Raw genomic sequence first — 20,091 nt, forward strand, 5'->3', positions numbered from 1 at the left:
GGACTTCGACGCTCAAGTCAAAATCCGTATAAGGTGGCAGTAAAGGTGAGGGTATGGTGACGTACCTTGGGGGAGGAGTAAGAACAAGCAATTTTTTAATACAAGAGAACAGAAAAAGCTATTTTTACAAATACAAAAAAATGGATCGTTACAAATTTATTAACGGTTGGGAGCAAATTTATATGGAAATCACTTTAATAAAGACACTAAAAATATCTTTTTTTTTAAAAGAGTTTACATGTGTTATGTTATTATTGGACGTCTTTATTAAACCGGTTAATAATTTGTTTTTAATAAATCAGAACAAAATCGATTTATTATAACAACAATCATAAACCCGATTGTTCGTATTATAATTATTAAACCCGATTCGATCCAATTGATTTACACAATTTGAATCGAATCATATTTAAATGTTTTAATAAAAAGACAAATATATCCCTAACTTAAAAGAGCTCTAGATTTATGCGTCTTTGTAGAAATATCTGCCAATTTAAATTTAGACAATATATTCTGTACATCTGACTTTTTACTTATACCATTTAAATTTTTTAAATGAAAAATTTGTGGTTGGAATTATAGGCCACACAACAATAATTTTATTTTTGTGGTATTCTCATTTTTTTAATTAGTTTTTATTTGTAAACTTTGATGTTTAGATTAATTGACTTGTTGTATATATATTGTGTATAATAATTTATGATTCTCTTATCTTATTTTGATTATAATAAAGTTATTTTTTAGATCTTGATGACTCATAATTTTTATATTTCACGTTGAAAAAATGTTTTAAGTTAAAAATTTTGTTGTGTTCTTATTTTTGTTTTATAATTTATTGTACAATTTTTTAACTGTGCTAGCTAGTGTATGTTAGCTGCTACCATTATTTTAGTAAAGAAAGTGTTGTTCTTATTATTCTTATAAATAAAAATTATTTATATATTAATTCATATAATTTTGAATAAAATAATCCATTGTTAAAATAACTAATATATTATAATAAAATATTTTAATGATATAATTAAACATTTTCATAAATATTAAAAATGTAAAAAAAAATCAATTTTCGAACACAATTTACTCGGATTCATATATAGTTCCACACAAAATTTTCAAAGACAATTAATTATCTATCCTTGGCTAGGGACCTTCTCTCTCATTGACCCAAGTCACCCAACTCACTTAACCAAGTTTGGGGTTGAGCTGCGGGTCGGGTTGGGAATAGGGTTTCTGTTTCGGATCTGGGCTAGATTGGTGGCCCGGGTCCCTGACAAAAAAAAAGTTTGGGGTTGAGCTATATATGATTTAGGCATTTAGCATTAGCAATCATCAATAGGCTAGGGTCAAATTTGGCATGGCCCCACACAAAAATTGACACATTTATCATTCTCTTATGAAGAAAATACAGAGTATAGACCATTTAAACTTTCAATTGAAAAAGCCAATTAGACATTTGAGGTTATTCAATTATTAAATGCTATGTCAAAATCTAAACAAGTACTTGACATATACCCAACATCCATAATCAAGTAGTCAAAATTCTGAAACAGATACACAGCTAAGTAGAAAGTAGGTAGTAGTCACAAGTTAGTTTGTAATAAATGCATTATATTCTAGTAAAAAAAGTTTTATCAATAAAAATTGCTTTTTTAAATTAAATTTATTTAATTTTTTGTAATAGTAGTCTTCACTAAAAGCATGTTAAATTGTCATGTAATAAGATTTCATTTAAAATTTTACTTTTTTTGAGACGCTAAAATAATACTTTTCTCTTCTTTATTTTATAAATATACATTTCTTTTTTTTGATCAATTTTAAACTTTTTGTATTAACTAATATTAATTTTATCTATTTTTTAAGAAAAAAATTTTTTTTAAAAAAACCATTAACAAATATTTTTATCATTAAATTTTACTTACCAAAATATCCTTTAATAAATTATTCTTTTATTGATTAAATTACTTTTAAAAAAAATTTAATAATTATATTATTTTTTTTAAAATACCATTCAATAATTTTACCAAAATTTTCGTTAACAATTTTTTTATATTTTACTATTAATTTTTTGATATCTATATATATTATTTTAATATTAAATAAAAAATTTTAGTAAGATTATTTTTCAATATCAATATATATTAATTGTTTACATATTACCAGTGGTAAGATTTTTTATTTAATGTTAAAATAATATATATTAATATCAAAAAATTAATAGTAAATGTAAAAATAATTGTTAACAAAAATTTTAGTAAAATCACAATTTAATAATTAAAAAATTATTGAAGAATAGGTATCTTAAAAAATAATTTAATTATTAATTTTTTTGAAAATATTTTGATAAAAATATAATTTAAGCAATAAAAGAATAATTTATTAAAAGGTATTTTGGTAAGCAAAATTTAATGATAAAAAATTATTTATTTTTTCTTAAAAAATAGATAAAGTTAACACAAAAAAATTAAAATGGATTAAAGAAAAATTTTTTCAAAAGTTAGAAAAGAAGAGAATGTACATTTATAAAATAGAAAGGAGAAAAATGTCATTTTAGCATCTCGCAAGAGAGGGGAGTAGAATTTTCTCTTTATTTTATGTTTATGAGACTACATTTGATTTTAATGGTAAGTGATATATATATAGATATTGACACAAAAATTAATATCTTTATATTCTGTCTAACAATAAATTAAATACAAACAAATTATAAAAAAATATTTTTATCTTTATTTTCTTTCTCACACTATTTCCACCTTCACGATCTACCACAATTCTTTTTTTCTACCACCATTTCTTCAGAAAATTTCAACCAAAACGAAAAACTACAATAACAATATCAACATAAACAAAAACAATTAAAAAAATATTGGCACCATGTCTGTTAAGACGAGCTCAAACAGATCAGACAGAGCAGGAAGGACTATGAAGCCATGGCAGTTGGTTCTACAAAGAAGACGAAGAGCATAAAGGAGAAGTTAGTCAGAATTTTGGAAATTCTTGTGTTAAATATTGGAGCATATTAACAATATCTTTATATCTTTTTCTTTGTGTGTCCGTCTCTCAATTTAGAGAGCATGTTAATTGTTAAAGACACTTATTCCAGACATAATTTTGTATTTTCGTGTGGATTTTCTTATTGTCTTGTGCTAAGTTGCTAACAAAACAAATGCCCATCCAAAAGACAATAAACATAATAGCATATGTTTACCATTTATTTGCTAAGATAGATTTTTAAAACAAAATATACATATAAATACATGCATTTAAATACAAATATTTATTACAGTTTTATCCTTATAAAAATTTTAAAGTTCCATTATGTTACATTGTAATTCACATACACCCAAGCCAAGAATTCTAAAGGAATCATGGATACTATAAAATATCACTCCATAAATATTAAATAATTCGCACTCCATTTTTAATTTTTCTTGGTCAAGGTACTTTGCATCCTCAACCAAAAATTTCAGCCTAACAACACTACACATGGGCCTAGGTCCATTACATATGCATGGCCCCTAATTTGAATTACCCCTCAAGATAATCCTTTATCCATCACACTTTAGATTAGTAATGCAGATTTGACAAATACATAAAATTTGTAGTAAATTTTGTTTAATATTTTGTTCACTCAAAAAATGATAACAATGTAATATAAACATGACACAAGTCGTTTATGTATTCTATTTTTGTATTAAAAAAAATAATCACTAACCACAATATCAAAATATTTGTTAAATATATCTTATTGTTAAATTTTAAATTCGAAATTCTAAATTTTTTTAAAATAATATTAAAAAGGTAATTTATTTTATAATAAAAAAAATAATATTAACTAATTAAAAATTAATCTGTTAATTATTCTATTTTTAAATGTTCAGATATTATATTTCATCATTTCTTACTAAATTGGTAACATCTACCAAAAAAACCATAAATAAATAAAAAAATTGAAATTGGTAAGGGTAGGGTAAGGTATGGTATGGTATAATGTAGTTGATCAGCTGAAAGAGGTAGTTCTCCTACCCCAACTGTATTCAATTAATATATAACATGCATTCAACCGTAATTTCTAACATCTCCACTCCATCACCACACCAATTAACAACTTTCATTTATTCTTCTTCCTTTCACCTTAAAATTACTTATTATTATTATCATTATAAAAATTCCAATTTTTCAAACCCCATTTTCCTCACTCTTTTTTTGTGTGTGTAACTAGCTAACACACAAAACACACACACTCTCTCTCTTCCCAAATCCAGGTAACACTCTCTTCTCGCCATTGATTTTGCATGCTTCTCTTCTTCGTCAATTTTCACTGAGGAAACTCTTCTTAAGTATCTTAAATTTATTTCCTTTTTTTATTTTTTGGGCACATAACACTGCTAAACTCTGTTAGTTAGTTGCGTTCTTTGGAATCATCGAATTCTTCCTTCGTTGAAGTTCGAATCTTTTTGCTAGTTCCTGCAACCCCATTTTACTTTTTCTCAAAAAAAGCTACGAATTTTTTCCATTTCCTGCTTCAAAATTGTATGATTCGAAATTTGGAACTTCCGTGTGATATCGGTTTTTTGGATCTTAAATATAATCCTTCGATTTTGTTGCTGATAGTGTTTATTGAAGTCGGTTTGTCTCAGTTTCAAGGATGAAGGTCACTTTGGTTTCTCGGAGCGGAAGAGAGATTGTGAAAGGTGGCATTGAGCTCAATGATTCTGTATGTCTCTATTCTCTTCTTCTTCTTATTTTTTTTAATTATTATTATTATTTTTAGTTCACTGGTAGTTTTGATTTATGATTTTGATATCCCTAATTTTTCACAAACCAAAGTTCCCAATTTTGTGCATCTTTGTTAATTGAGAGCTTTGTCTTCAGAGTTATAATTTATGGTTTATTTCATTGTTTCTTTGACACAGGCTACTGTAGCAGATCTTCAACGTGAAATTCACAAACGAAGTGAGTGAGTTTGTGCTTTTCTTCACTATGTTTTGTGTATAATTTTTATTTTAGAGATAATATAATATCACGGTTATTTATCTGGGCTAGATTCATGAAAATGTCTGATAGATATTACTAGATATACTGTAAGCTTCTCCATTATGGCCTTATTGGTTTATGCAAAAATTTCTGTGCTTACTATTTAGTGTTTAATAAGGTATTCATTTGTTGAAATTCCTTTGATCTTTTAATTTGTAAATAAAGCATGAATTAATCTTTTTTCACACTGTAAAATGAACTTGAAGTTTTAGTACCACTTATTAGATTCACAAGTCTTTCTTCAGTAGTTTCTTACATGAATCTAGTCTTTTGCTATATTGTTGAACTTGAAACTTTTGGAAACTTTCGGCTAATGAAATTCAACCTAAATCTTGTTGAGTAGGTGAACTAGAAGAATTGTTTTTCATAATATTAATTCACTACACTTGAAATGATAAAATGCTTATATAGGCAGCATTGAGTTATATTGATCATTAACATGATTGTAAATTTCACTTTAACAGCTAAGAAGTATCCTGAAAGGCAGCGCTTGACACTTCCGGTCCCAGCAGGATCAAGGGAAAGGCCCATTGTCCTTAATTCCAAGAAGAATCTAAAAGAATATACTGATGGAAATTCAGGAGTCTTAACTGTAGTATTCAAGGACTTAGGCCCTCAAGTTTCTTACCGCACACTCTTTTTCTTTGAGTACCTGGGACCTTTGCTTCTCTATCCAGTCTTCTATTATTTCCCTGTCTACCAATTTTTCGGGTACAAAGGTGAACGTGTCATCCACCCTGTGCAGACATATGCCTTGTACTATTGGTGTTTCCACTATGCCAAACGTATTTTTGAGACATTTTTCGTCCATCGCTTCAGCCATGCTACTTCTCCTCTTTCCAATGTGTTCCGCAACTGCGCATATTACTGGACATTTGGGTCTTACATTGCTTACTATGTGAACCATCCAAATTATACCCCAGTAAGCGACCTCCAAATGAAGATTGGGTTTGGGTTTGGCATAGTGATGCAAATTTCAAATTTCTATTGCCACATTATACTTAGGAGTCTTCGCAAACCTGAGGGGGACGGTGGATACCAAATCCCTCGCGGATTTCTCTTCAATATTGTTACCTGTGCAAATTATACCACAGAAATCTATCAGTGGTTGGGTTTCAACATTGCAACACAAACTGTTGCAGGTTATATTTTTCTTCTTGTTGCTACTTTGATCATGTCCAACTGGGCTTTTGCAAAGCACAGGCGTTTGAGGAAGGTATGTTTCGTTTCCCTCTCTAGTTTGCAGTTATTTAACTATATTTAAGTAAATAAAAAACAATTATAAGTTTGCTAACTGTCAGATTTTAGAGTTTTGAAAGATTCGATTCCAATATGATGTTAAACATGTTGATTGAAATCTGCTACTTATAAGAGTCTTATCTGTTCTTGGCTATCTGAATTTAGTTCTTTTGTTGCTATTGTTTGTGGTGGATCAAATGTGATATAAACGATTAGCTTATGTTAACCTTTTAGAAAATTTTAATTGATGAATGTTTCATTGTTGGTGTTTGCAGTTATTCGATGGAAAGGAAGGCCGACCCAAGTATCCTCGTCGATGGATAATATTGCCGCCATTCCTGTAGACAAGTTACCACTTGCTGGTAGGATTCAGAGACTTAAAATTGTAGTATGATGAAGTTTTTAGTGAATCCTTGAGAAATTGTCTTTCAATTCTTAGAATGTTTTAGACTATAAATTTTATTCCCAAAAAACATTGATGTTAGTATGTTGCAGAAAAATCTGCAATATCATTTTAAGATTATACTACTGGGAATAACCGTTCCTTTAGAATATGCATCTTGTGTTGATCAATTTGATGTTTGTGTTTTGTTTTGGGGCGGTTTGTTACTTTTAATCTTTACTTGGTCCAATGTTATTATGTTGGAGACTCACATACAAAATTGTTAATTGAGAACTGTTAGATGATTTGATATGTTTGGCTAAATTGTTATCTAATAATTTTCAACTAGCAACTTTATATGAAAATAATTACATGTGAATTTTCACCTGTTATTTTATTATTCATCAGTTTGGAAAATGATCGGCTAATATTCCACGTCTTACAACCCCACAATATGGAGGCTTAAAATCTACCATACCATGTAGTGTTGTTGCTTATTTTTGTGCTTTTTATTTGTTGCTTGAAAAAGTTCTCCAGCTTACCAGCTATTCATTAAAGGCATTTTATTAAGGAGTGTCATACTTTTTATTATTTAAATGAATTTTTACTCTTCATTTATTATGTATTATATTAAAAATTCAGATTTAAAAAGGTAATTTGCTAATTAAGTTAATTTTTTTAGTAAAATTATATAAAACATGTACGTTTAAAATTTATTCATTTATTTGTTACTTCTAATCACATATCATTTTCTAAGATGCGATACATTTTTTTTTATTTTCTGAAGTGCATTAACATTTGTTCCAAATCTCCTTATTTTATACTATAATTCATCAAAATATTGAGTTTTTACTTGTTATTGCTCTTGTCCGAACCTTTGACCAGGTTTATGTGCAATTAGAGTTTTAAACATATTGCTGGTTAACTAGGATAATATAAAGCCACTAACCTTTACATAAATTCCATTAACCTTTTGAAAGTGCAGATACGGATACACAGTGCTACTTGGATTTTTGTATCTACACTAGTTATGTTGTAAGGGTTTCTCAAAATCATATTTAACAGAATCCAAAAGTCCAAGTATAATGCCTTAATCTTGTGGGATATGGCAGATATTTTATCATATGTTAGTAACCTTTAGCCATGGATTTTATGCGACTAATAGCTTGTTTTCCAGTCATTATCGAGGATTAAAAACATTTTGATTCTCATATATAGATGGAAATGATCCAATACACATGAAATTCGTTCTTATTTATGTTCTCGAATATATTTATCACGTCTTCAACTTTTCTTCTAACTTAAAGCTTTGATAAGGAACAATAAACTTCCAATACCTATTCTTACTAATTTGTGGCTGCCACAAGCCTACAACCCACTTTTAAACATTATAAAAAAAATTATAAAATAAAATAAACGAAAGAAAAAAAAGGGGAATGATATAGTATTTGTTTGAAAAGTATTGTGTAGTTAGCATTTGTTATTTTATTGTGTATGATATAATATGTGAAAATAAAAAACAAATGTGAAATGTGTGTCAATCTATATTTTGTTGTTATTTTTTATTTTTTACTCCTATTAGAACTCCCTCCTCTTTTATTGGAGTCAAGAACTTGCTATAACTAACTATAAAAATAATAGGTAGATGGAACATTGTCTAAAAGTGGTAATTGAGGGCCAATACTTCCAGCAGATGAATCGTTAAGTGAAAATAGTGGTGAAAGACCAGTATTTCTAACAGATAGAACCTTGTGTAAAAATGGTGGTAGAATACTAATATTTCCAGCAAAAATAAAAAATATTTTTTTACGAAAGTGATAAAATTTATCGAAAATTCTTGAAAATTGTTACCATCAAATCCCACTCTGATGATGATCCCATATACCGCATTACAATTTCATATCATCATTTGTAGATCCAAAAAATAAGGCATGCTTCTAGCAGTATCAACTAGCAGATATAAATATGCACTGGCCTTCCATGTATTAGACAAACATACAAATTAACTAAGATAAAAGCCAACCCATTATACCACATTTCTCATCATCTTCGCATTCCTCGTCCACGGCCACGGCCGCGGAAGGCACCTCCACGACCTCTACCGCCCATAGCACTTGCGGCAGCATCTCCTTGTGCACTCTCAGACTACACATGTTGAGCAGACGAGACATTCAAAACCAAACACATACATTTCTCCTACTGATATACCGTGAAATTATAAATATATTCACTTTACTATTTTTTACATTGCTCGAATCATGAACATGAAATGGACTATGAAGTGATTTTAATTGCAATCAACAGAACTAGTGATGAATTGATAATAGCTATCAAAGGAATTGACTGGCAGTGACACTATAATTATTATAATGGTAAGTTAGGTATATCAAAAATCCAAGTCCAAGGCAGTATGCAAATTACTAGCTGCTTAAAGAGCATGTGTTTCGAGCTTTTTGAAACTAATGGTGGAGAGGAAATAAGTCGATAGGAGAATAGTGTCATCAATGGTTCTATCGAAATATAGTACATGAAATAATTAAAAAGATGGAGAAATATAATTGTAGAACTAGTCAGAAATTCACCTTGGGGTTTTTAACTGTTTCATCCACACTTAGTATTAAGCATGCGGCTTCTGTAGCAGCATTTATAGCATTAATCTGCAAAATTGTTGATTAGATTACACAACACTGACATCAAACATTAAAATAAGAGTACAAAGTCAGGCAGATACCTTGACAATTGCAGGCTCCCAGACAAAGTTAGTAAATGAGTTAGCAATTCCACCAGTGCTTATATCCACTCCATATGGTGCTCCCTCACCTGTAACAATCAGGAAACGATAACATTAGCCAAGATTGTTTATTATGCAAATGATCTTAATTATCCATGAGTATCAAACAAGCAAAATTTTAGCACAACACAAGCATCATGCATAAAAGAAATTGTGTTTTAAGACATTGCAGAAAAGCATGCATATTGGAGGAATGGCAACCAACCAGATGGAAGTGCATGTTTCTGTCTTAGTTTGTTCAGCACATCAGTCGCATCAAACCCAGCATTGTCACATAATTGTCTGGGTATAACCTGAAAATTACACCATAACTCTAAGCATCAAAATTTAAAAAAAATATAATATAAAATAAGAAGGGAAAACCAGGGGCAGGGGGAGGGGAAAAACGAAAACCTTCATGTCTCACTTCTTACACTACATAATCTAGCATGCCTATTACAATATGTATTTATTGACGCAACTTCAAGATAAGGTCATTCTAACGTGAATTCAACTGCCAGACTACTTGAATTGATAATGCTTTCTTCCCAGCTTCCAATATTTAGTACAGAAATTAAAGTCTCAGATGCAATGAGTACTTCTAAAAGACTTGGAATAAAGAATAATACTAAGATAGAAAAAGTTAGGATAGTCACAACATTTAAAAAAATGCAAAAGAGGATCCTTTTGTTCACACCCCAAATATGATATTGTTGTTGTTCTTTTTTCGAAAAAAAAAAAACTAAGAGTCTAATTTCAGTAGAAAATAGAATTCTGAATTGTAATAAACTATTGTTATCATTCTAATGAATGATAATCAAATTTTAGTAAACAATTTCTACTTAGTCTATTTAGTACTTAGTCTATTTATAAAGTAGAACATTTTTATCAGTCTCTTTTTTTTATTTAATGAATAATGATATCTTCTTTATATTGCTATTTTCGATTATTCCAATAATAAAATTTCGAAACATTAAAAAAAAAGTAAGTGGACCTAACCCATTGAATCAGAACTATATCTACTATTCTGATATTCAAATTCGATATAGATGAAATTTATCTTTTTTTTTTAGACTTCTTTTTGATTTGTACTTCGTAAGAATTAGTCGATATTTACGATTAAATCCTCCCGTTCCTCAAGATTCTATAGGAATATTTTTATATTCCCTTTCTACAGCTTATTCCAAGCTCCAAAAGCAAGGCATAATCTTCAGCGAAAATACTAATTCATTTTGAACATGACAATGCTGGAACTTAAAAATTATTACAGACAACTTTTCGTACCACTGAAGTTTGACTGAAAAAAAATATACATAATAAAGAAAAGTAGTATTCATTGATTTGCATCGTTTTACAACTTAAGACATTAAACAAAGAAGCTTTTGTTGGAAAGTTATCAAAGCACCCATTACTCAGCATTGAATGACTTATAATAGAATAATAACATAACACATAATACACCACAACCATAGCCATCATACTCAAATTCCAGAGACACTTACCTCTAGAGCTTTTGCATATGAGTTAATGAAAAGCTGAGACTTTCCTGCTATTGTTCGTGCATGTTGCCTCAGGTATCGACTTATCTCCATCTGTCGACATGAACCACATATTTACATCCACATCAATCAATTCATAATTCATCAATATATCAAACTTATAAATTTTGGACACGTACATCTATAGCACCTCCACCAGCAACTACAGTTGAGTTTTTCAAAGCCCTCCGAACAATCATGATTGCATCATGCAAACTTCGCTCTGCTTCCTCTATGAACTGTAAGAGAATCAATTATAAATCCAAGAAATGATAGATCTATATAGAAGGACATATAGACAGGCACTGCACAACCACTAACCCACCTGATCAGCTCCTCCACGAAGAACTATGGTGGCTGTTTGTCCAGATGGACATCCATTGAATATGTTGAACCTTTCATTTCCAACCTGCTTCTCCTCAAAAACCTCACAAGTTCCAAGTACCTTCATGCAAACAAATCACAAGAATTTCAGCAAATAATATAATACAAAACACACAAACCATGATCAATCCCAAAAAATAATGCACAACCTCATCAATGATGTTATTGACAGATGTTTGTACAGTTCCACCAGTTGCAGCAGCAACCCTTTTTAAATCTTCTTCTGCTACACGACCAGCACAGAAAATGTCTCGATCTGCAAAATACTGTTAAAATAGGACAAATAATAAATGTCTCTGGAAGTTGTTACGAAAGCAAGTAAAAAAGAAGCATGCAACATAAGTTGCAATTTGGAAAGGTTTAATGATTTCTGTGTGCCTGAAAGGACAAAGAATATGGAATAAAGTATGATAAGATTTGACCAAGATTGGAGAATTAAAAACCTGTGTAGCAAGATCACCAATAGCCAATCGTGAAAGAACTACTTTTGCACCACTGTTGACACATTTATCCAATTTGTCATAAATAATATTCCATTCGGCGTCAACAATTGATTGATATTGTGATGGATCAGATAATCTGTAAAGAAAACGAGAAATAGAGGGAAATCCATTTAAGCAATTAATCTTTCAATAGAATCTCAGCAGTATCAATAAATAAAAGACCAGATAAAATTTCAAATATGGCCACCTGATTTCAGCATTTTCTTTCTCCGATTTTAGCTCCAATTCAACGTTTAGCAGTAGTATCTTTGGATTGAGAAACTTCTTTGGCTGTTGCTCAAACCCAGCATATGAAAATGTCTTTTTGAAGGCAACACCATTTACTAGAAATGAGTCCCGCATGTTACCACCGGGAACCTGTAAATTAAACACCAAATCGATTTCCAAAGCACAACCTCAGAACAACACCATATCTGCCAACACAATGGTGCAAAAACAATCAATGCACATACCTTCTTGATTCCAATCATGTTCAATCTATCATCATTTCCAATTGCAATAACAGCATCCACAACCATCGATGCAAAGAATTCTTTCTCTCCACCAATAAGTTTCGAAGAGAGCGTGGTAGAAGCACACTTTGCAAGCAAGCTTTTCTTCTCTTCCAAACTTTTACCCTCTATGCTAACCGCCAGCTCTTTAATCTTCTCAATCGCCTACACCAACAATCAATCAGAAATGAGAATCTCACACAAGGCCACAAATCAAGACACAATCTCAACTACAGAAGAACCAAATTTCAATACCAATGTGCATGCAGTCCTATAGCTCCTAATCAAATTCTGAGAGTGAACACCGTCTTCAATGAAGGGCTTGGCCTCCTTCAAAAACTCAGCAGCAAGCAAAACCACAGTGGTGGTTCCATCACCAACCTGCAAATTAACAATAATGGTGGCCATTCAGTTATAACTGTTACTAAACTAGCAAGCTAGTTAGTTTCCTCCTTCCATCATCATTTCTAAATTAGTTAGTTTACTAATATTCTAGCATTTCTAAACCCGAAATGGAAAGAACCATTCAATCATTCTCCAATCTCCAATTACATTAACAATGACACACATCAGAAGCAAAAACAATTAAAAAAATGCAGGTCCAGAAGATGGATCTGAGCCGAGGTGAGTGAGTGAGTTGAGAGTGATGTACCTCGGAGTCCTGTGACTTGGCGATGTCGACGAGGATCTTGGCGGCAGGGTGGACGATGTCAAGAAGCTTCATGATGGTGGCGCCGTCGTTGGAGATGGTGACGGATCCCTTGTCGTCGTGAATGAGCTTGTCCATGCCGCGTGGGCCGAGGGTGGACCTGACGACGTCGGCGACGGCGGTGCAGGCGTTGATGTTGCTGACTAGCTGAGCCTTCCCCTGAGACGTGTCTGTACCTTCCTTCAGCAGTATGATCTGCGGTTGCTGCAAAAACAGAGAGAGAGAACACACCACACATTTTCTTCAATCTAACTGCACTTTCACAGAGAAACATAAACAGGGAGAGAGAAAACATACCAGCATAGCTGCCATGGTTGCGAGAGAGAGAGAGAGAGAGAGCTAGGGTTTAAGTTGGAAGTTAAACGAGAGCAGGAGGGTGAAGTTTCTGGTTGGTTCGTTCTGTTGCACAGGGAAAGTGAGTGTGAGTAAGTCACTAGTGACGCTGAGTCCGATTCAGTCACCTTTTGGGCCTTTCACCCTCACAGCCCGTTTATATATTTTTTTCCACCCCACAAGGATTAGTATTCACCTTGCTTTCAGAACCAAAAAAAAAAACATATATATATTCACCTTGTTTTGTTAATCACCAGTCTAAATAAACATGCAGTATAGAGCATAGACCACAGAGTCCCCAAAAGGAGAAAGATATAGACATATAGTATACAGAATATAAAGGAAACAAATGAAAAAAAATACTTACTTTGGTTTCTAAAGTTACACTCCAGTCACAATTTAGTCTTTGAAGTTTCAGATTAATAAGACATGCTCCCTTACAACATATTATATTATATAAAAATTTTCAATCAAATCAATAGATGCAAAGTTAACATTCACGGCAAAAACCCAAACTAAAGCCAAACTCTTTTCTATGGGTAATAACTAATTTCTTACGGGTTAGACTCTATAAGCTCTTGGGGTGTATATTTAGTTAGAAGATAAAAAGAGAAGCAAATTTTACTTAAATAAATTTCACAAAAATTATATGAATCTATAATACTCGAGAGGAATAGCAACAACCACACTTGAATCCATATCTGTCCACTATATGCTCATAATAAAAAAGATAACAAATGGTGCAAAACAATATATAGGATCAGCCTAGTTCAACACTATTGACAAGCTAATTGGCGTAAGTTTTCTGCAATTCAGTGTTCCGCTGTTGTGAATCAGTTCTAATTATAAAGATAGGGGGTGCTCGGTATGATTAAGTGATAATTCTTATGCTTGAAAACAGCAGAGCAATGTGCCTATGAACTAACTTCAACAAAACAAATAAATAAGAATATCTCTGTAATATCCAGTGTGGCTAAAAACTGAAAGACATAGGAAAGGAGTTGTTCAATTCAATGAATAAAAGATACTTCAGAAGCCAATGCAACAAGACAAACCCCTATCCTTTCTGGTCCCCCAACTAAATAGAAATTAATGTATCAATGGACGTTGGTACATACACTAATCATATTATCATAAAAAAGAATTATAATACAACACATCAAATGTCTCGGTTAAAGAAAATATCAACACCCATCCAATGATTCTGCAGGGTTAGGTTGTCAAAGCTTGTATTGTGAGCAGAGGATGATCCAAAAGGAACCCCAAAACAGGTGGTGAAGGATCGACAGAAACCAATCTAAAGCCAAAAGTTGATGCCAGCAATCTTACTCATGTTTTCAATTTTCCTCTGCAATTCAGAAAATTCCCCCCCAACTCAAAAAGACCCTTTTTTGTGCTTTTTTTTTTAATTCCAAAACTTCACAACAAACAGTGACCTCAACCACATCATCTGGTCTTCAAGAGGTGCAATTAGACACATCTCTGCTTGATCTGTTGTATTTCATATGGCTCCTGACTAGTTGTCCAGCCGCAATAGCAGACATCAGAGACAGCTCTCCTGCTAGAACAGCGCCAGCGACAATTTTGGCCAAGAGTCTTGAGTTAGATCCCGGTGATTCCTTGCTCGCGCCCTTTACACCGAGCAAGTTCAAGCATGCAGACTGAGATGCAAGTTGAGTCCCACCCCCAACTGTTCCCACCTGAGAAGACAAGCAGTCACACAAAGATTTAGCTATTAAAATTGAAGGGAATAACAATAATGAAGTTACTGGATTAAGATGCAAAATTTTAAATCACCTCAATGGAAGGCATAGTCACTGAGATGTGAAGGTCCCTCCCTTCGTTGACGGCTTCCATCATGGTGATGCAATGGGAACTCTCAACATTCTGAGCTGGATCTTGACCAGTGGCTAGGAAAATGGCAGAGACAATGTTACTAGCATGGGCATTATATCCTCCAAGAGCTCCGGCAACAGCAGAACCAGCAAGGTTTTTCAGCATGTTGAGCTCAACCAAGGCAGCAACATTGGTCTTCAGTACCTTTGTCACCACTTCTTCTTTGATAATTGCTTCACAAACAATTGATTTGCCACGACCCTCAATCCAATTTACAGCAGCGGGTTTCTTGTCCGAACAGTAATTTCCTGAAGACCAAGTCAGCAGTTATTTAACCATCACATTGTAGATCTAATATTCCCGTTAAAATAATTTCAAGCATACTGTGATTATAGACATCAAAATCAAATACCGGACAGAGAGATTAATAGAGTATGACAGAAAGGATACCACCAATTAAACTGGAAAACTAATAAAATGAGTGGATTAACATGGTAAAAGAAATAATCAGATAAAATACTAGATCATAAGGAATCCAAGCAAATGAAACATAACTGTTGATGATAATTCTGATTGTGATGTCATGATTCCTTTTTTCTATTTTTAAGTTTTTAAATTAAAATTTTGATTCAGTGTTCATAGTTTTAAGAATGTATGGATACGCAAATTAAATATGAACATTCTAACAAATAAGATTAAATTGAATGCATACTATTTTCACACACACACACACACAGAAATTATGTGCATGACATTTCTTTTTATCAAAAACCAATTAATAATAAAGGTTTAGGAATATTGGTCTGATTTTAACAAGCAAATGGAACAAACAAATCAAAACTCAAATAACTAACCAACTTGACAATGTCCACACAATAACCTCTACAATCACACCATCGCAAGGCACAATTCTCCAATTCAAACAGATAAATGATAACAACATAATATAATATATATATTTAAAAAGCAAAAATTTCACAGATGATATAATGAAATTGGACCACTTCCATAATTGAATGGGGACGAAAAACCAAACAATGTGATCGCATATGAAAAAAAAATGAATTATGTCAATTGAATGCTATCCATCACATCAGGCATACCAAATAACATCACAATTAATTTAAGTTGTGAAAAGGAATGTAAAATTACCAGAGATGCCAATGACATCCATGTCAGGGAAATCGTTTTGAAGAAAATCAAGAACATTCTGCACTCCTTTGGAAACCATGTTCATCCCCATGGCATCACCAGTGCTGCAAGTGAATCTCAAATAAACGTTCTTCCCTGCCATAGCACACTGAACACCCTGAAGCCTTGCAAATCTACTGGACCTGAAACCACGCATAAAAAAAATTATCAGATCCAAATTTCAACACAAATAGAAATATCCTAGAAACGAATCCACAATCTAGCCCTCCGTCTCTTCACTTTAAATAAGGGATCAACATCAAACTCAGGAACACCAAAAATACAAATAAAAACAAAAGAGAAAAAAGGAGGGGGATATTTATAACAATAATCTCTCCACCAACAGTCTTTCACAGAAGAGGGGGCGCAAAATCAAAGGCCAAAGGCCAAGGCATTAAATTGAGAGGAACCTCTAAGAAGAAACAAAAACCATTAGACTAGGGTCTAAAACTAAAAGTGCTCTACACCTTAACACCCTCAAATTTCCTCTTTTACCATTTTTGGAAACAAATCATGCAACTTTCAAGTGAATGATGTAACTACAGCTATAATTCTCACCTAACAAACACCACCCAACCCCAAAAAGAAAAGACACACACTTGTCTTATGAGACTCTAGTCCATGCAAGAACAATCCATCACCATCAAAACAACAAGATTTTCCCACACACAGAAGTACAGAACCATCAACCACCACCATTACAAAAAGAGGCCACATAACGCCCATCTCATACAACTTCTGACCCAACAAAAATAAAACAACTTAATTATTATGGCATAAATAAAAAAGTTTACTCCTGGTGCACCAAACTTAAATCCTTCAAACAAATATTTTACCCTTTTTTTTAAAAGCATCAATTTATATGCATGCATGCACAGACATTCATTCAATCATATACTGCCAAAGTCATTCAAATGAATCCACAAAGGATTAGATGACATTTGCCGGCAAATCAATTAAAATATAAAGGATAAATTAAAATAAAATAAACAAGAACACCAACCTGTTGAAAACAACGGAAAGTGTATCAAAATTAAGTGGGTCCTCCAAGAAGAACTTCAATTCCGCCGCCCTCTTCGCAGTGCCGAACCTCACCACCGGAGCCCTCGACATCCCATCCCTCAACACAACACTGCTGGCCCCACCGCAGGCGCTGATTGCCTTGCATCCCCGATTTGTGCTCGCAACGAGGCACCCCTCCGTCGTCGCCATCGGCACAACATACTGCACACCGTCCAGAAGCAACGGCCCCGCCACACCTACCGGAATCTGAACGTACCCCACCGGCATCTCACAACACTGCCCCAAAATCGAATCGTAATCGAACCCTTCCAATGGCAGACCCTTCAAGGATCTCCCGGTAACGCGTTGCAGCGCGTCGCGGCGAATCGCTGCAGCGCGAAAACAGTCACCGATACGCGACTCAAGCGAGTACGACGGTGTCCTGCCGTCGACGACCGAGCAGACAATCTCCTCATCGTCGGCGGAAGAAATCGACGGAATTAGGGTTTCAGGCTGCTGTGGCTGCGGCGGAGGAGTAGGGAGGATCTGAGTGGCGCGGCGGTGTTGCTCAAGTTTTTGTTGTTCGTTTTCTTCTTCTTCTTCCCATGCGTCGTTGGAGTTGCGGGCGATGAAGGATTGGACGAAATCGATGCCGAAGAAGCCGAGGAGGTAGATGAAGGAGGCGATGAGGGAGACGATGGCGGAGATCTCGGAGAAGGTAAGGAGGGGGAGAGGGGTGGAGGTGCGGATCTTGTCGCGCCAACGGTGGAGGAGGTAGTAAGCGACGGAGAAGAAGAGGGTGAAGAAGATGGCGTTGGTGAGGTTCTTCCCCACTACATGCATACCTCCTCCAATTTTCAAACCCTTCTTTTTCAAATCAAATTATTCATTTACAATCTCCTCAATATTTAAAAGCATATAATAAAATATGTCGATCAATTAATAGACCAAAAGAATAAAAGTAAATCCTCTTAATTTTTTTTAATTATTTGATAAATTATTATTCAATATTTTTTTTATAATTTTACTTAAATAATTTAAAGTAAAAGATTGTACTTTATTAAATAATTAAAAAAATAAAAAAATTTCATTTTTTAAAAAAATTAAATTAATAATTAAATAATAACTAAAAATAATAAATTCTGATAATTTTTAATATTTTTTTTACATATTTCACTAAACAAATGATATAAAAATATATAAAGTAATCAATTATTTTTTATAATTATTTTGTATTTAAGTTAATAGTCAATACTAAGTCATTTCTATTTTTTTCTAGATCATTGACTTTCTAATATTATTTATAAAAAAAATTCACAAATGTAAATAACTATTTTTTTCATTATATTTACTTTATTTTTTAGATAAATGCATGATGGACAATTTCGCAATTTAAAAAAATGTGATTAGTCACCTAATATTTCTATATTTGTCTCATTAAAAGTCAAGAAAAAATAATATTTTTTAGTAAAATTTGTTTTTTTTCTTAAAAACTAATTATTTAATGTAGAAAAGGGTCAAAGGAATGGGAAACTATTGGTTATATACTTATATATTAGTTGAAAAATTGTAAAATAGTTTTTTTTCTTCGAAAAAGTTTTGTTCTTTTATTTTATCTATTCATTTGTGTTATACATGAAATGTTGAGGGCCATTGGACATGTGACATGTCTATTCCCTTCTTTCCTTTGCGTACATTTGTCTGCTTATAAGTCATAAGAAGAAACAATTTGGATTGGTCGAGTAGTCAGTCTCACTCGTCTGCTTAAATAAGTGTTGGGAATTTGAATTTTGCCTTGTGCATGCAGCAATTCATTGGCCAGCAACAAACCCTTAAATAAAATTTAGATTCGCAACAAATTACTTCTTAATATGTCAGGTTGGGGAATACCGTAGAAAACAAAAAAAAAAAATTATAAAAAGAAAAAAGTATCCACCCTTTAATATTTAAATCCAGAGATCATTATAGTGTTTCTGTTTAGAGATCAATTTTAAAAAAATTATAGTGTTTCTGTTTAGAGATCAATTTTAAAAAAATAATAATATAATTTAAAATTTATAAATTAAATCAATGTATAATGTGAATCTTTTTCCTTTTTGACAATAGAATGTAGGTAAAAGTTAATAGTTGTATGAATATCATTCCTGTAATTTTTTAAAAATCTTATTGAAAAAAAAAAACATTTTAGAAAATAGTGAGAGTAGTTTTAAAGAGACTTCTACTATGTTTAAAATGTCCTTGTCAGTTTGCTTTGTTATTCTTCCAAGTTCCAATACGATTTTGATTTTGCTTAATCAATAAAAAAAGTCATCTTCACAAAAAAGTGAAAAACATACCCAACAAGGCATGCTAGAAGTTTCCAATTTCAAACTTACTTTGCATTTTAATTAATTATATATCATATCGTATCTTATCTAGTTATATCTTTTCAAATGGGAGTCAAATAATATTTGTTGTTTTTACAATTATTGAAAAGGTATAGAATAGATAAAGGGATCGCTTTAATATTCTTTTAGTATAAGCATTAGTTATCTTTTAAGGAAATTTTTTTCCCTTTAGGCTTAGTGTTAACTATTGAGGTTTATAATTATAATGATCAAAAGAAAAATTAGGAATATTTACCATGATCTAAAGCAATTAAACAAAGTTCTATATTAAAACCATAATATTTGAATATTT

At 32.2% G+C, this 20,091-nt stretch overlaps 3 protein-coding genes across 5 annotated transcripts; 1 reads left to right on the forward strand and 2 right to left on the reverse strand.

Moving 5' to 3' along the window:
• Nucleotides 1-4,079: 4,079 nt before the first annotated feature.
• Nucleotides 4,080-6,867, forward strand: LOC107496735 (very-long-chain enoyl-CoA reductase). 3 transcript variants are annotated; one of them, XM_016118062.3, is made up of 5 exons: nt 4,080-4,262; nt 4,612-4,714; nt 4,914-4,953; nt 5,499-6,250; nt 6,549-6,867. In XM_016118062.3, exons 2-5 carry the CDS (start codon nt 4,646-4,648, stop codon nt 6,615-6,617), a joined length of 930 nt encoding a protein of 309 aa, XP_015973548.1. In that variant the 5' UTR covers nt 4,080-4,262; nt 4,612-4,645; the 3' UTR covers nt 6,618-6,867. The 3 variants fall into 3 exon arrangements, with proteins under 3 accessions (XP_015973548.1, XP_015973549.1, XP_015973550.1); XM_016118063.3 differs by having other exon boundaries at nt 4,624-4,714; XM_016118064.3 differs by having other exon boundaries at nt 4,638-4,714.
• Nucleotides 6,868-8,485: 1,618 nt separating this feature from the next.
• On the reverse strand, nt 8,486-13,507 carry LOC107496730 (T-complex protein 1 subunit eta). The gene is made up of 14 exons (XM_016118055.3): nt 13,348-13,507; nt 12,994-13,254; nt 12,597-12,722; nt 12,303-12,506; nt 12,038-12,207; nt 11,791-11,926; nt 11,497-11,613; nt 11,289-11,408; nt 11,104-11,202; nt 10,928-11,017; nt 9,652-9,739; nt 9,387-9,475; nt 9,238-9,312; nt 8,486-8,800 (listed from the first exon to the last, which is right to left on the reverse strand). The coding sequence occupies exons 1-14, from the start codon at nt 13,360-13,362 to the stop codon at nt 8,699-8,701; spliced, it is 1,692 nt and encodes a 563-aa protein (XP_015973541.1). The 5' UTR covers nt 13,363-13,507; the 3' UTR covers nt 8,486-8,698.
• Nucleotides 13,508-14,373: 866 nt separating this feature from the next.
• LOC107496702 (3-hydroxy-3-methylglutaryl-coenzyme A reductase 1) lies at nt 14,374-18,255 on the reverse strand. The gene is made up of 4 exons (XM_016118016.3): nt 17,414-18,255; nt 16,372-16,553; nt 15,181-15,527; nt 14,374-15,083 (listed from the first exon to the last, which is right to left on the reverse strand). The coding sequence occupies exons 1-4, from the start codon at nt 18,253-18,255 to the stop codon at nt 14,841-14,843; spliced, it is 1,614 nt and encodes a 537-aa protein (XP_015973502.1). The 3' UTR covers nt 14,374-14,840.
• Nucleotides 18,256-20,091: the final 1,836 nt, after the last annotated feature.

This window comes from Arachis duranensis, chromosome 7, assembly GCF_000817695.3.
Source record: "Arachis duranensis cultivar V14167 chromosome 7, aradu.V14167.gnm2.J7QH, whole genome shotgun sequence".
Classification (NCBI taxonomy): Eukaryota; Viridiplantae; Streptophyta; class Magnoliopsida; order Fabales; family Fabaceae; genus Arachis; species Arachis duranensis.